At 34.5% G+C, this 15185-nt stretch overlaps 1 protein-coding gene across 1 annotated transcript; it reads right to left on the bottom strand.

Annotated features, from left to right (window-relative positions):
• Window positions 1–8144: 8144 nt before the first annotated feature.
• On the bottom strand, window positions 8145–12847 carry LOC108853172 (berberine bridge enzyme-like 25). Its single transcript, XM_018626620.2, has 2 exons — window positions 12354–12847; window positions 8145–9435 (listed from the first exon to the last, which is right to left on the bottom strand). Exons 1-2 carry the CDS (start codon window positions 12845–12847, stop codon window positions 8298–8300), a joined length of 1632 nt encoding a protein of 543 aa, XP_018482122.1. The 3' UTR covers window positions 8145–8297.
• Window positions 12848–15185: the final 2338 nt, after the last annotated feature.

Here is a 15185-nt window from a genome sequence, read left to right as displayed (position 1 = left end):
GCTTTCCCATAGACAAGGTTGAAAGGTGTGGTACCCAAAGGTGTCTTGTAGGCTGTCCTATAGGCCCAAAGTGCATCATCAAGCTTATTAGACCAATCCTTCCTCGTGATCCCCACAATCTTCTCCAGAATGGATTTGATCTCTCTGTTAGAGACCTCAACCTGACCACTTGTCTGAGGATGGTAGGGAGTTGCTACCTTATGCTTCACACCATTTTTCCTTAGAAGTCCTTCGAGCAGTTTGTTAATGAAGTGAGAACCCCCATCACTGATCACAACTCTTGGAACTCCAAACCTTGGGAAGATAATACTCTTGAACATGTTGGTCACCACTCTAGCATCATTGGTGGGACTAGCAATAGCTTCCACCCACTTTGAGACATAGTCAACAGCCACAAGAATGTACTTGTTCCCATATGATGAAGGAAATGGTCCCATGAAGTCAATACCCCACACATCAAAGACCTCAACTTCTAGAATAGGATTTTGAGGCATCTCATTCCTCTTGGTGATGTTTCCTCTTCTTTGGCATGAATCACACTTGGAAACAAAGTCTTGTGTGTCTTTGAACATGTGTGGCCACCAGAATCCAGCTTGTAACACTTTTGCTACAGTCTTGAAAGTAGCAAAGTGGCCTCCATAGGATGATCCATGACATTGTGTGAGGATCCCATCTATCTCTTCATTAGCAACCACTCTCCTATACAGCTGATCCTTGCAGAGAGTGTAGAGATAAGGCTCATCCCAGTAGTACCTCTTCACATCTTTGTAGAACTTCTTCTTGGCATAGCCCACAAGATTCAAAGGTTCTTTTCCTGTGGCTAGATAGTTCACCAAATCAGCATACCAAGGTTCCTTCTCTTCAGTTGCCTTCACTTCCTCAAGCTTTCTACCAGTGTCACAAACTGCCATTACTGCTCCAATAGCCATGATTTGCTCCTCTGGAAGTCCCTCATCAATAGGTACTCCACACTCCACCTTCAGTCTGGACAAGTGATCAGCTACACCATTCTCAACTCCTGGCTTATCTCTGATCTCCAAATCAAACTCCTGAAGCAATAGGATCCACCTCAAAAGTCTTGGTTTTGCATCTTTCTTGGCTAGAAGATGTCTCAAAGCAGCATGATCAGTGTATACAATAACCTTAGATCCCACCAAGTAGCTTCTGAACTTCTCAAAGGCAAAGACAATGGCTAGCATTTCCTTTTCTGTGGTGGCATACCTCATTTGAGCTTCATTCATGGTCTGGCTTGCATAGTAGATCACATGAGTTTTTCCATTCTTCTTCTGCCCTAGTACAGCTCCCACAGCATAATCACTAGCATCACAGATCTCGAAGGGGAGATCCCAATCAGGTGGTTGGACTATGGGGGCACTGATGAGTTCATTTTTCAGCTTCTTGAAGGCCTCAAGACACTCTACTTCAAAGCTGAAAGTGGCTTCCTTACAAAGCAACCTGGTCAATGGTCTAGTGATCATGGAGAAGTCTTTTATGAACCTCCTGTAGAAACCAGCATGTCCAAGAAAACTTCTGATATCTTTCACTGTCTTGGGTGGAGGCAAACTGACCATAACCTCAATCTTAGCCTTGTCCACTTCAATTCCCTTCTCTGAAATCTTGTGCCCAAGCACAATCCCTTCTTTGACCATGAAGTGGCACTTCTCCCAGTTCAGCACAAGGTTGGTGTCTTCACATCTCTGTAGGACCCTGCACAAATTTGACAAGTTCTTCTGTTTGAATCCGGAAATCTCATTCCTGTAGTCAGCTGTCTTGAAAGTGGAGAAAAATTTCTCTAGGAAAGCTTTCTTGCAGTCATCCCAAGTGGTGATTGAGCTGCTTGGCAGAGACTTCTCCCACTGACGTGCCTTGTCCCCCAAAGAGAATGGGAAAAGCTTGAGCTTGAAAGCATCCTCTGATACACCATTGGTTTTGGATAGACCACAGTATCTATCAAAACTGTCCAAGTGGTCGAATGGGTTCTCTGCAGCCAGGCCGTGAAACTTGTTGTTCTCAATCTGGTTCAGCAACCCTGACTTGATCTCGAAGTTGTTTGCTGCCACAGCTGGTGCTCTGATTCCTAGCAGGTGGCCATGGTTAGTTGGACGGTCATAGGCACCAATAGGTCGAGCTGGTGGGGCGTTTTCGCCGCCATTCGCTTGTGGGTCAGCCATTTCAATGTTCGGATCCTGTATGTGAGCCTGTTGCTCCTCTTCTCTCCTTTTTCTAGCACACTCCCTCTCTAAAGCTCGGATGTCTGCTGCTCGTGGAACTAGGTTTGTTGGACCCCTGCTCCTCAAGTTCATACACCTGCAGATCAAAAGGGAAGCGAAAAAGGAGAATCAGTAATCAGCAAAGTGAAAATGATTTAGTCTCAAGCAAGCTACTAAATCTCAATGTTCAAATCTACTCAGAATTTGGCAACGGCGCCAATTTGATGTTAGGAGTTTTGAGGCTCCTAAGTCAAATGATAGTAAAATGGAAGTAAAATGTCGAACCAGTTCTGAGGGATTTCAAGCACTAAGAATGCAAGCACTTACTTAATCTAAATGCAACAGAGATTTAAAATGATTTCAGTAACAATGACTAATTATGACGACAAGAACTAATTAAGGCGCAGTAAATGAATGACTTGCTTAAATATGATAAAAGAGAACTCATGGGCTTAGGAATATGATTTCGGGTGATCAAGTATCAAACAAGGATGACAAATGATGAATCAAACAAATGACCTTAAGCCTAAACACGATCCTAAACAAACTCTATATCTAGATGAATGCTCATTTGCTAACACATCTCAAACATCAAATCTCTTTGGCTGAATGATATGAAAGCAATCAGTAAGAACAGGTTTATTAGCTATCCTAACACTCTTAACAACAAATATCTTTGGCAAGATGCATTAAGAGCCTAGCAGAGTTGTCTTAGACATTTCAACGAACACCTTTTGGGTGGGAAATGTCTAGAGATCAACTTTCGAATGATCAGATCGAAAGAGGCAATAAGAACACTCTACTAGCAAGGCTTGAGATTGATCTACACTAAAAACATCCTTGATCTAACCTAATCACCCTAGTCTCCCTAACCCATGAATTCAAAAGGGAACTACTCACTAATCTTCATGTTAAACCTTAAACCCATACTGGATTTCAGATTAAACATGTAGATGAACACAGGAAATCAATAAGAAATCAATAACAAGAGATCAATGAATCCAAAAGATGAACTTTCCAAGAGTATTTTGTGGTTTTCTCTTCAACAAAACATAATCTGCCCAAAAGTGGCTACAATCAGTCTTAAACTTAGGTTTTCAGAGTGCCAAAAACGACATAAGTAATTGCAAAAAGGTCCTTGAACTAAAAAGAAATTGCAAATAAGAAACACGCAGCGACCTCCGCAGGTCGCTCCAGCACGTCGCTCTGGCCCTTGGGAGCGACCTCGGATGGTCGCTGCGAGGGGTCGCTCCGGGATATTTTCTTCGTCTTCGAGTCGCGTAAAGCCGAGCGACTTGGAGTGGTCGCTCTAGCTTTGGTCGTCAAGGTCGCTCCGGCTGGAGCGAGGTCTCACAGCGACCTCTGCAGGTCGCTCCAGCCTCTTCTCGTCCAGTCATCCTTCTTTTCACATCTTTTGAGCTCCAAATGCATCCCAATGTCTCCAAAAGCTCCATAAGATGCTCCAATACCTGATAAGGACTCATGTATGCAAAATGCAACCTAAACAAGGCTAGAATCTAACCTACATGATGAAAATGCATGAAAAGGAATGGGTGAAACAATGCAATTATGCAAGACATCAATGACCATAAAGTTGATAAAGTTCCCAAGTTAAATATTTGTGTTTTACCTTATCTCTTTGATTATGATGATATTACAATTTTTGTTTTCACCAGGATCATTTAGATAAATTGGTCTATTATTTATCTATTTAATAAAAAATTAGGCTATTTCTGAATATGAAACTAGCTGTTAAAAATAATCAGATTATAAACATCAACCCTAAATATTTTTGTTGAATTTCTTTAGTCAAAATAATATTTTCAACGAATCATAATCATCTTTGGTTTGATAAATAAATAATCAAAACACCAAAGTATAAACTAAAAAAGAACCCAATTTCAAATTCATCCAAACCATGCTTCTAAAACACGAACTCTCGCGTTTGTCAAAGAAAAAAAGTTTTTTTATTAATTTATTTTTAATGTTCCTGATAATAAATTAAAATATTATTTGGGCCTAATATAATTTGGGATTAAATCTAATATGTAACTAAGTTTAGAATAAAAATGTATTATTGATTCCAAAGTTTGTTTTGCAATAGTTGAAATTGAGATAAAATTAATACAAATCCAAATTTTAACAAATAAATGATATAAATGTATTAGTTATATAATTTTGTTTTAAATTTTAATGTTTTAATTATTTTTGTGGAGATATATTTTAAGTGGAGTCAATTTTTTTTGGGATCAATGCATTTTTACTTAAAAGAAATACAAATATCTTTTAAAAAGTAGTAGGGTCAACTCACTCCACTCCTCCTTTATTGCCTCCGTCCATGTTAGTATTTTTTTTCTTGACGATATTATGTTGTTGCAAAAAGGTTTTAGTATCTCTGCATAGTCCATTGTTCCATAAGAAATATATAGCCAACTATGTGCCAACAATACAAACATTTGGCTGAGCTGCAGGTTATAAACCATGTTTCAAATACTTGGGTAAATGTATGCCTTCGACTGCATCCAACACCTGCACACGTTGTTCCACTATCAACTAAGCTAAATTATATTTTCCAAATTATTGGTCACCAAAATTCTCGCAATATACTTTAGAATGCATTCTTAGTGAAAAATATAAGGCAGCAAATTTAGGTACGAAATCTCAAACAACCATGATCGATAAAGATATTTTACTACGACAATCTGATAAATTTACTCTAATCATTAACAGCGGAGGCTAAGTAAAATAGAGTATCTCGCTGAAACATTAGGGAGAGTGTCTAATACATAAAATGAAACAAAAACAAAGGTATAGCACCGCGCGAAGCGCGGACACACCACTAGTATATCATATAGTACTTAAAATTAGTAATAAGTTAAATATAGTATGTTATTTGCTAGACATGGTTTGTAAAAATGTTGTCCTAAGCCAATGTTTATTTTTGGTGAATGGAGGCATGGCTCTGCTTGGGTTGCGGGCTCTTTTGGATTCTGAGGTCTTCTGTTCAAGTTGAGATTGTTTTTTTTCGTGTATCGTTACTTCATGGCAGCAACTTCTTCTTCATGCCCATCAAAATACGAAGCTTGATGAAGTGCATCGTCGAAAGACATAGTTTCTCGTGCCGATATTTTTCCTTGAATTTTGATGAAAAGTATACTCCATTCTTCAGTTCTGAAAGGGCCACTTCTTCGTTTAGTTGTGAGATCATGGCTTTGATATCCATGAACTTGGTGATGTACAATCTCATGCCTTGTTTCAGGTTCCAAAAATCGGTTTCTATTGCTCTTGTTTTTATGAAGAACGAGTATTGCTTTAGGAATGCATATAAGTGTTGAATGAAGTTATCGATGGAATTTCCTTCGAGTCATGCAAACTATTCTAAAGCAGGTCTGGTCAGGTTTTGGCAAAGAAACGTCAATAACCAGCCTCTTTTTCTTCGTCATCTAAATTTAGATGGGCTCTTGAGACAGCTAGTCAAAAGGCTCAGACGTGAGCTTTCGGGTCTGTGTTCCCAGAGTATTTAAAGAACTTAATTTTTCAACATCAGGAAGCCTTATGCTTGAAACTTCGTGAAGGGAGTCCTACGTGTTTCCTCTATTCTCCGATCAATATCGGGGGCCAAGCTTGTCGACATGTGCATAATGGTATGTAATCATCGTAGCCTGTAATTTTTTCGTTTGACGTAACTTTGGAATGCTCTTGCATCGGTAAATTTTCTTTGGTTGTTCCTTTTCCTGGTTCAGATTAGCGAAGTCGTGTGAAATATTTTCCTCGGTCCCTGCCCCATTCTCGGGGAGGTTGGGAACTTGGGCGTAATACATTGTCGGGGTCGCGGTAATCATATTGTTGGAGGTTTGAAAGTTTGAAGAGGTCTCGCGAGATCTGTGTTCGGGCTGCCTTTCGGCCGAGTTATTTTGGACGCAACCGGTGGACTTTCATGCTCTCGTAGCCTCATCTGGATTCTTATAGTCTGCTGAAGCTTAAGCCCTGGCGGACCGTTCTGGGTTGGGGTGTCAGCCTCGATGTTTCACCAACCTCGAAGCGTACATATCGAGAGTTGGAGAACTTGAAAGTTCCAAATGCTCATTGGCTTTGCCTTTTGGGCATCATGGTGCAATTTGTGGGCTCTGATCGATGTCTTGATCGCTCAAGAGCCTCAGCTCATATGTTGTGAGTTCCCTCTCAGCTTGTTTTAGTTGGCTGGCTATAGTTTTATGTGTGATCTCCTGAATCTGGGATTTATCTATGAGGGTGGAGAGCATGCTTCGTAGCTCGGCCACTTCTTCGCAGGTATGTACTATGGGGAGAGGAGTTATTGGTTGTGGCGCTTTTGTCTGATTGCTTGGATAATCTACAGTTGTTCTTTCATTTGATCGGCTCCAAAATTGCGAGGCTGATTATTTCGGGATTGTATATCCCGGAGCGCTAGTGGGTGCTAAGGCCTGCTGCTGCTGGCTTCCTCCAGTAGCTGCAGCCTGGTCGGTTTTTTAACATCCCGATTTCTGGTCTATAATGAAAGGCTTAATAGACTTGATTTGACTATCTATATCATCAAACTACACTTTGTCTTTTTAGTCACACATCACTTGATTCACTAGATCATACGATTGAGGGCAAAGCACGAGGAAATGTCATGTAATGATTGCATGGTCAGTAAACAAAAATTTCAAGCCTTTTAATATTTAACGCACTGCCTATCACATGGAATGGGGCCTACTGACCGATTGAGTAGGCGTGGAAGACCCTAGTCGTGGACAGTCGGAGTGTCAACAGGTTTGTTCAGTCCCGTGGGCAGTGTTTTGTTTCTCGTGCCGGATCTGGAAAGATCAATGTCATTGGTTTTTGGTTCGGCGGAACCAGATGGGATAAATGCTGGATCAATGATCGTGTTTAAGAACCTTAAATCAGATTCTTAGCGAAGATGTTTTTAATTTATCTTCTCCATAAACAGCATCAAAATGTGGATCATAAAATCCACACTCAGTATTTGGTAATGATTGTATGTAAGAGGTTAGAGATGAAAAATGGACAGATTAAAGCCATGTTCTTTTGGTAGACGCTGCCACAGATTTAAAAGTCAAAGAAAAGACAAAAGAAACAGATTTTTTAGGGTATCCTCATTTGATAGTTGTCGCTGTGTTTTGTAAAAAACAATCGCATCCTACATTCTTTCTGACGCTGGATTTTACAGCGTCACAGATTTCCGTTAATTTTAGGTCGCGGTTCTTTTAGCGTCTTATTCTATAAACAGCTAAAGGAATGATTCATTCACGATGAAGTGTATTTTTAAAGATACCGGAATCTGCGACGGCGTCTGCCAAAAGAACACGGCTTAAGTTGCTAAAAATAGACTTTTAGATATATATATTGAATTCAGTTGACAAAAAAAAAGATATATTGAATTCAAAACATTAAAAGGTTACAAGGATTTGATCGAATACAAAATGGACTAATCAAGGTCGATGTTTATGGTGAGAATTACTAGGTTCCCAATGCATTTTCTTCGTTTTCTCATCTTCTTTTACTAGGATCTTCTCTTTTATAAGTTGTAAATTATGAGATATTTGGGTCTCTTTGTTTGTTAACCGCATTTTCCAAAGATTCCTGAGAATATATTTTTGACTCGCTTCTGGTCTTGGACGAGCTCATCCTTTTAGTCCGAGCCGGAGATCAATCTCTGAACATCAACCTTCTCTTATACTGATTTCGAGGTCAAGGTTCAAGTATTTTTTTCCTAATGGACTGGCTTTCTTTCTTATCGGACTTTGTCGGGATTTGTTTCCAACAAGTTGTATTATAAATCCACGTCTTGTAATATTTGTTTTATTGTTTTTTCTATATACTGCTGTCTTATGCTAGGTTTTATAATCGCCATATTCTATACACAAACATTAATATTCGTCTCCTGGAACGATTTTGTTTGTTTCGTGATTATAAAACACAAACCAACCATATATTATTGTAGCTATCGAGCATTGTTTGAAATAAAGAAATAAGAAGAACCATTGTTTTATTTCTTCTACTTTCTTTTATGCTCTTATGCTAGTTGCAAAGGAACATTTATTCGTATTTTTGATATTGTTGTCGTTACCATGAACTTAGCCTCTTGGAGAAGGGTAGCGGAGGGATACTCTGCTCGTGCCTGAAGAAGTTCTCTGGGTCAACCTTCGTTTTAATTTTCACCAGTCTGTTGAAATTGTTCTTGAAGTACTGGGCTCCCCACGTTTGAGCTTTTATGAAGTTAGCCTTAGAGTCTTTCGTATTCGTTCCCAAGTCTAGATCACGATAATTCACGTATGCTTGCCTTGGATTGCTTGAGACATATGGTGTCATGTAACTGTACATTTCTCTGATCCATTTCCTTCGTTTGCTTAAACTCTTGTCGTCCTCTGAGGTCGAGAGCGTGGAATAATGAATCTTGAAGATTGTTTCCTTTCTATGCGAGAATGGGGTCTCATATTCAGGAATTTTTGCCATCATTCCACCGTAGGGAATCATAAACATCGATGATGTGTTTTCTTCAACCAATTTCTTGAACATTCCTTTGAGCCCAAAATCCGGAATAGGTTTTGTAGCGAAATCTGACTTTCCTTTGAAGTACACTTTTCCATAGGGAGACAACTTGGGGTCAAGCAAAACTTCAAGAGGAGAATCTGTTGGGAATCCAGCATTGGCAAGAACGGATTCAATCCAGCTCACTTCGGTATAATCCTCTTGAGTTAGCCCTAGTTCGGGAAAATACTTTTTCATAACCTCCATCAAGGTGCCTTTCTCGCCAAGAAACTGACCTTTGTATTCTAATGTCAGTGTCTTGTCCCCCGCAACTCTGAACATCACTCGTAAGAAGAGATCTTCAACGAGCCTGTGGGAAATTCTTTGCCACTTTGAAAGAATCTTGGTTTCTGGGTCTTGTTCTAATGTTTTGGTAACGTTGAACATGGTTAGGGTTTCAGGGACGGGAACAAGCTTTACCTTCCATGCTATAATTACCCCAAAACTCCCTCCACCGCCTCCTCTAATCGCCCAAAACAAATCCTCTCCCATTGCAGCTCTGTTAAGTAATTTACCATCTGCATTAACGATCATTGCATCTAGAACGTTATCTGCAGCAAGACCATACTTCCTCAACAAAGTGCCGTCCCCACCACCTGTTATATGCCCACCTATGCCTACGGCTGAACACAACCCTGCTGGGAACCCATGGATTTTGCTCTTCTCTGCAATTCTGCATAGAAAAAATGTCGAGAAGAAAAACAGTCAGCCAAAGACTTTATAATCGTATTTAAAAAATCTACCATCAATACGAGTCTACCACTATAAAACTACTACATAGTAACCAATAAGTTCAGCTATAGCTTGTTTGCTAAACTAAAAGGATTGAATAATTTTACTGCTACTCTTTTATATAATTCTACCTTCACTAACAGAATATTAACATATCCAACCACCTGAAAGTCTATCACCAAATAGAAATAAATATATCACGTAAACTTCATCTACCATTAATTACAAATAATATTACCATCATTACATATCTAAAGACAACTCTACCAATATTAACCAAAAATCTATCATCACACAAATTAAACCTACCAATCAATAATCGTATATGACATAAATTTACTATTCGAACAATACATCTAAGTTTGAACGTTTATAACGAATCCGATCCAAACAGTTACAAAAAAATATCCGAACAAGGTCTAAGACTTATGTACTTTTGGGTTTGTGTACGAACCGAACCAAATCCAAATTAAGATCTGAATATATATAAATATATATCTATGTATATATATTCAAAAAATTAGTTAAATTTATTATTTATAATATCTTAAAGTAATTTAGATTTTTAGAGTATTCTACAGAATTCGTAGTTTGTATACAATTTTTTTATCATTTCAAATATTTTTAGTTAATTTGAGTAATTTGACTAGTTTTAATCAATTATTTGAATATCTTTAGGTCAATTTCTTTAGTTTTTAATTTAGATTATGTGTGGTCTGAAACATTAGTTATAACATGATCTGAAATTAAATTGGAAGATACAGAACCTTAACTTGATTAGAAGATTAATAAAATCAACATAAACATGATACCAAAAATCTAAAATTCTTGAATAAAATTAATGTATCCGAATTCGAATATGATACAGAACACCGGGTCTGGATGTTCGGACCGATTTTTTTCGGATCAGGGGTCATTTGGATCTTAAATATTTGTATTCAATAGGTACTTCTTAAATTTCACGTCGAGTAGGTGTCTATTCGGGTAAGTCTATGACTCTATCACCCAAAATTAAATCCACCACCATTGACTAACATGTGAGTTAATTTGTATAAGTATGTCCTATTATGATTACGTGTTGTACAGCACGTTATTTTTTATTTCGTGGACAATTTACAAGCATTTCCAAAAATAATCTTAAAACCTCTAAGATTTTGTCTATTCCAAATGTAGTTTCAAAACCTTACATTTTAAGGTTTTAAGCAACAGAATTTTATATTTGAGGTTTTTTTTGTTATTTTTCAAAATTTTACAGTTATGTGTCTTTTAAATAGCCATGTCAACTTTAATATTTGTCTTTTTAGTTTTAAAATATATTTCATAAATTCACATATAGAAATGTTCAATTCTATAAATTTAAGCTCATAAACTGTATATAGTTAACAAAAAGGTAAATATATTGTTTAAAATTTTATAAATCGATCATATATTTAACACTACAAAATAATTATTATGAATAGTTTCATATTCCTCTTATAATTTATTATTTAATTTGTGTTTTTAAAATTCTAATTTATTATAATATTATGTTATTTCTATTTATAATAGTTTTAATAATAGTTTTACTATTTATAAAGTTTTTTAATCTTACTAATTTTGATTAATTTAAGGATTCTAATGCAAATATTTTTTAAAAATCATATTTAAAGTTTACCACTGGAAAGTAACATCATCAAATCTCAAATTGGAGGTTCATCGAAACTTAAAGTTGAGGTTCAATAACCTTTAAAAAATAAAGTTGTTTTTGGAGATGTTATTAGGATAATTTCGTCTAGTGAAAAGAAAGATATTATAAAAAAACAGGAACAAAATCGTAAAACAAAGTTAATAATTAAGGGTGTTTATGTTTCATTAGTATCTGATCTATTAATTTAGGGATTATCTACTATTTGAAGTTCTCATTTTAATTTTGGACTCTTTCATAGTTGTTGTTAGAATATATCATACCTCCTATACAATGTAACCTACCAACTTAAATTAAACCAAATCTTAACCAACATAGATTAGTTAAACCTAATCAGTAACACTTTTATAATATTTTTGGTTAATCTCTTAATATAATTAGATCATATAAAACTGAACCACTCTTAAATCAACGAGTTCCATATCATTCCAGACATAAGAGAAAAATATCCGACTCATTTACAACGTAAGCATACAAAGACCATGTATGCTTATGCTCATTGATCTTCCAAAAACCAAATAATTGTGGCATAGACCAACATAGGCTCATGTTCGTATCACTAACTTTACTTCCATATATTTACTCTTCACCTACATCATATCACAACATACACAGTTATGCAAGAACATGATTTTTTTTTGTTCAAACAACCAAATAATGGTGGCATATGGTCAGTAGATTTTTTTAAATATGTTTTTTTATATATTACATTTTACGAGACTATGTGTATAAGTTTTTTTTTTGAAAAAAAAGCATAACTATGTGTGTTAAAAGGTAAAAAGTGTGATAAGGCAAATTATTATACTAGAAATGAAAGAAGATTAAATACAAACTAATAACAAGTACAACACAAATTATAACACTATTATAAAATATTATATATATGTCTAATATGTATATATATATATATATATATAAATGTTACACAAAATATATATAATATTATATACACATATTATATATACCATATATTATTAATTGAAATTTGACAAATCAATTTCCGCCCTTTAGGGCGGGTCCTAATCTAGTTAATTTTTATTCTTCGTTTCTTTCCGTTAACATTTTGAATATGTATTATATGAAAACCTACATTATGTTAAATGTATCAAAAGTGTGAAATTTTTTATAGAAACATTGTATAGCAAACGCATAACTTAACTAATTCCTAATATTACCTGTAGTAGAGTTCACCAATTGTAGCACCGGACTGAACCCAAGCACTATTGTCTTCAATGTCAACATTGATCTGCCGTAGTTTCGACATATCGATCAATATAAACGGTGTTTCCATCAGTGAAACAAAAGACAAACCCTCATAGTCGTGGCCGCCGCTTCTAACACGGTGATGAAGTCCAAGTTGATTGGAACATATGACGGAAGCTTGGACGTGAGACTCGTGAACCGGTTTGAATATGAATCCCGGTTTAGGCATGGACTCTGTCACGTACCGAAGATTATGAGCTGTTGATTCAAGGACTTCTTTGTAGATCGAGACGTTTCTTTCAGGTGCAAAGAACGTTTCAAGGAGTGGAAAATCGACATTTGTGTTTTCGTGTAGACAGTTGATGAAGTCATCTTGTAGAGACGTTGAAAAAGTTGGTGTTATTGTGCAGAAAGAAAAACATAGAGCTAAAAACGAAGATGCATGGAATGCTTTTGACTTTCCCATCTCTGCAGCATAGAAACTTAAACGACAAGATTGATATATAGCAATTAGCAAGATTGTTTTTGTACATAGAGATCATAATAATGACGTGAAAGCCATTTTTTCACGTGTCTCGAAAACGTTGACTTCGATTTTGCTTTTTTTGATTAAAACCTATCAAACGGGAAATGCTTATTTTTTTTTATTATCCTTACTTAAACGAGGAACATTTTAAACATTAAATCATCATCATTTAGCAAAAAAAGAAAAAAAACATTAAATCATCACGACTCCGTAAATATGCATATTTGTTTAAGGCAAATAACTTATATTCAATCATTTTAAAACTGATTTACACATCCAAATCCAATGCAAAATCGATCTTACTCATCATATCAGTTGACTGACAACTACGGTAGAAGGTTGGATACCTCAACAAATCGGAAATTTAGGCGATTTTACCGGATATTTAATTATTATAAAATAAAACACTCCATTTTGAGGGGTTTTATTTTATTGTTTTATGCATAGTTTCAATTATTAAATTTAATTATTGTGGCTGTTTTTTTCTGCATATCATGCTTACCACTAAGTTTTAGTCATGTCAAATAAATTTAGATCCTTTTATCAATTTTTTTTAGAATTTTGATAGTGTAAGACACTTTTAAAAATGTGTTAATATATAATTTAGAAGTAAACTGAAAACTAAGGCTTTGAATGTGTAATGCAGATCAAAAATTGCAGATCAGACAGAAATGCAGATCAAGCAGAACATATGCAGATCATGCAGATCAAACAGAACAAATGCAGATCAATCTAATTTAATAAATTATTGTATTTAAAATAAAATTTGAATTTTTTAATGAAAATTAAATATTAAATAAAACACAACTTCTTATATATAAATAATAAATATCATGTTGAAAAAAATATCATCATTTTAATAGATATAATGAAATTAAAAATTAAATGAAAAATTTTACGAATCTGGATACGGATATAGGGAAATTTAGGGTATACGAATCCAAATTCGTCGGATCCGTGGATTTAGAAATTGAATTTTGGATTCCTTATTTTTGGATCCGTCTAGATATCGTACTATCTGTGGTATCCAGATCCGGTTGTAAAAATAAATAAAAATATTTTTTTAAGATATTAAAATTCTCAAGAATAAAACATAAATATTTATACAAGATTTATAAATATATAGATGTATATAATATTAAAATTAAAATATATTATTATAAAAATAAGTAAAAAGTTTTTAATATATTTTTATTAATTTTTAAAATTCCTAACGAATCCATAATATAAAGTTTTTGTCACAATTTTGTTTTTGATGAATTCCCCACAAATGCCAAAGAGGGGTTATTGGGAATCCGGGTCAATTTTTTTTGGATCAAACTAATTTACTAAATCATCATATTTGATTGAATGTTAAAAATTTAAAAATAAATTTAAACAAATATTTTTGTTTGATTATGTATTTTCAATCATTTCTCCAATGTTAGTCGTAAACATTTCTTATCTAGTTTTTGGTTTTTCATCTCATTTGCCTCAACCATAAAACTAATATTATTTTATTTATGTTAATTATTATCAATTATAAAAATAAACTATACATATTTATTTCATAAACTGAATATTATATATTTTTATTATTAGCATATACTAATATTATAATAATATATAAGAATAACATATATAACTATTTATTATATAGAAATTATATAAAATTGTGAATATATAATATACATAGGCATAATTTTCTATTAACGTATTTATATATATATAAAATACGTTTATAAAATTTGTTTCAAAATAAATTAATAATAAAACTGAAAAGTTTGAACAATTTATTAAATGTAATTTTGAGATGAAATATAGTATTTGATTAAAAGTGACAGAAACAAATTAAATGAATACATTTATAGGTGAGGGAAAGAAAAAAAGAAAAAAAAACAAATTAATTTGATTGATCCTTGCATGTTTTTGGTGTCTTTTTTTTTTTTCTTGCAGATCACTAAATCAATTACCAAGGCTTTGACTTTGAATGTAATGCAATTTAAATGCAGGAGAAATGCAGATTATACTACATTTATTTGCCATTCAACATTTAAATGCAGATCATTCAATTTGCAGTCCAATCTGCATGCAGAACATTTTTTCAAAGGAAATTAATGATCTGCAAAAACCATGAAAAAGTGCTGGAATTTATGCAGAGGGCCAATCAATGAAGTGTTATTTATTCTTTTTTTTTAATATTAGTTATTAATAAACAGTCTACTTTGTACATCTATTTTTAGATACTATAGTTCATTTATTTTTATTCTTGATAATAAGTAATATAATTAAAATAACT

This window comes from Raphanus sativus, chromosome 4 (assembly GCF_000801105.2).
Source record: "Raphanus sativus cultivar WK10039 chromosome 4, ASM80110v3, whole genome shotgun sequence".
NCBI classification, from domain to species: Eukaryota; Viridiplantae; Streptophyta; class Magnoliopsida; order Brassicales; family Brassicaceae; genus Raphanus; species Raphanus sativus.
This window is presented reverse-complemented; position numbering and strand designations above follow the sequence as displayed.

Bases quoted from the DNA above. Each gene is read 5' to 3' on its own strand.
- LOC108853172 (XM_018626620.2), bottom strand. From the start codon at position 12,847: ATGGGAAAGTCAAAAGCATTCCATGCATCTTCGTTTTTAGCTCTATGT. The intron at 9,436-12,353 runs GTAATATTAGGA...TTTTCTATGCAG, and splicing joins ATTGGTGAACTCTACTACAG to AATTGCAGAGAAGAGCAAAA.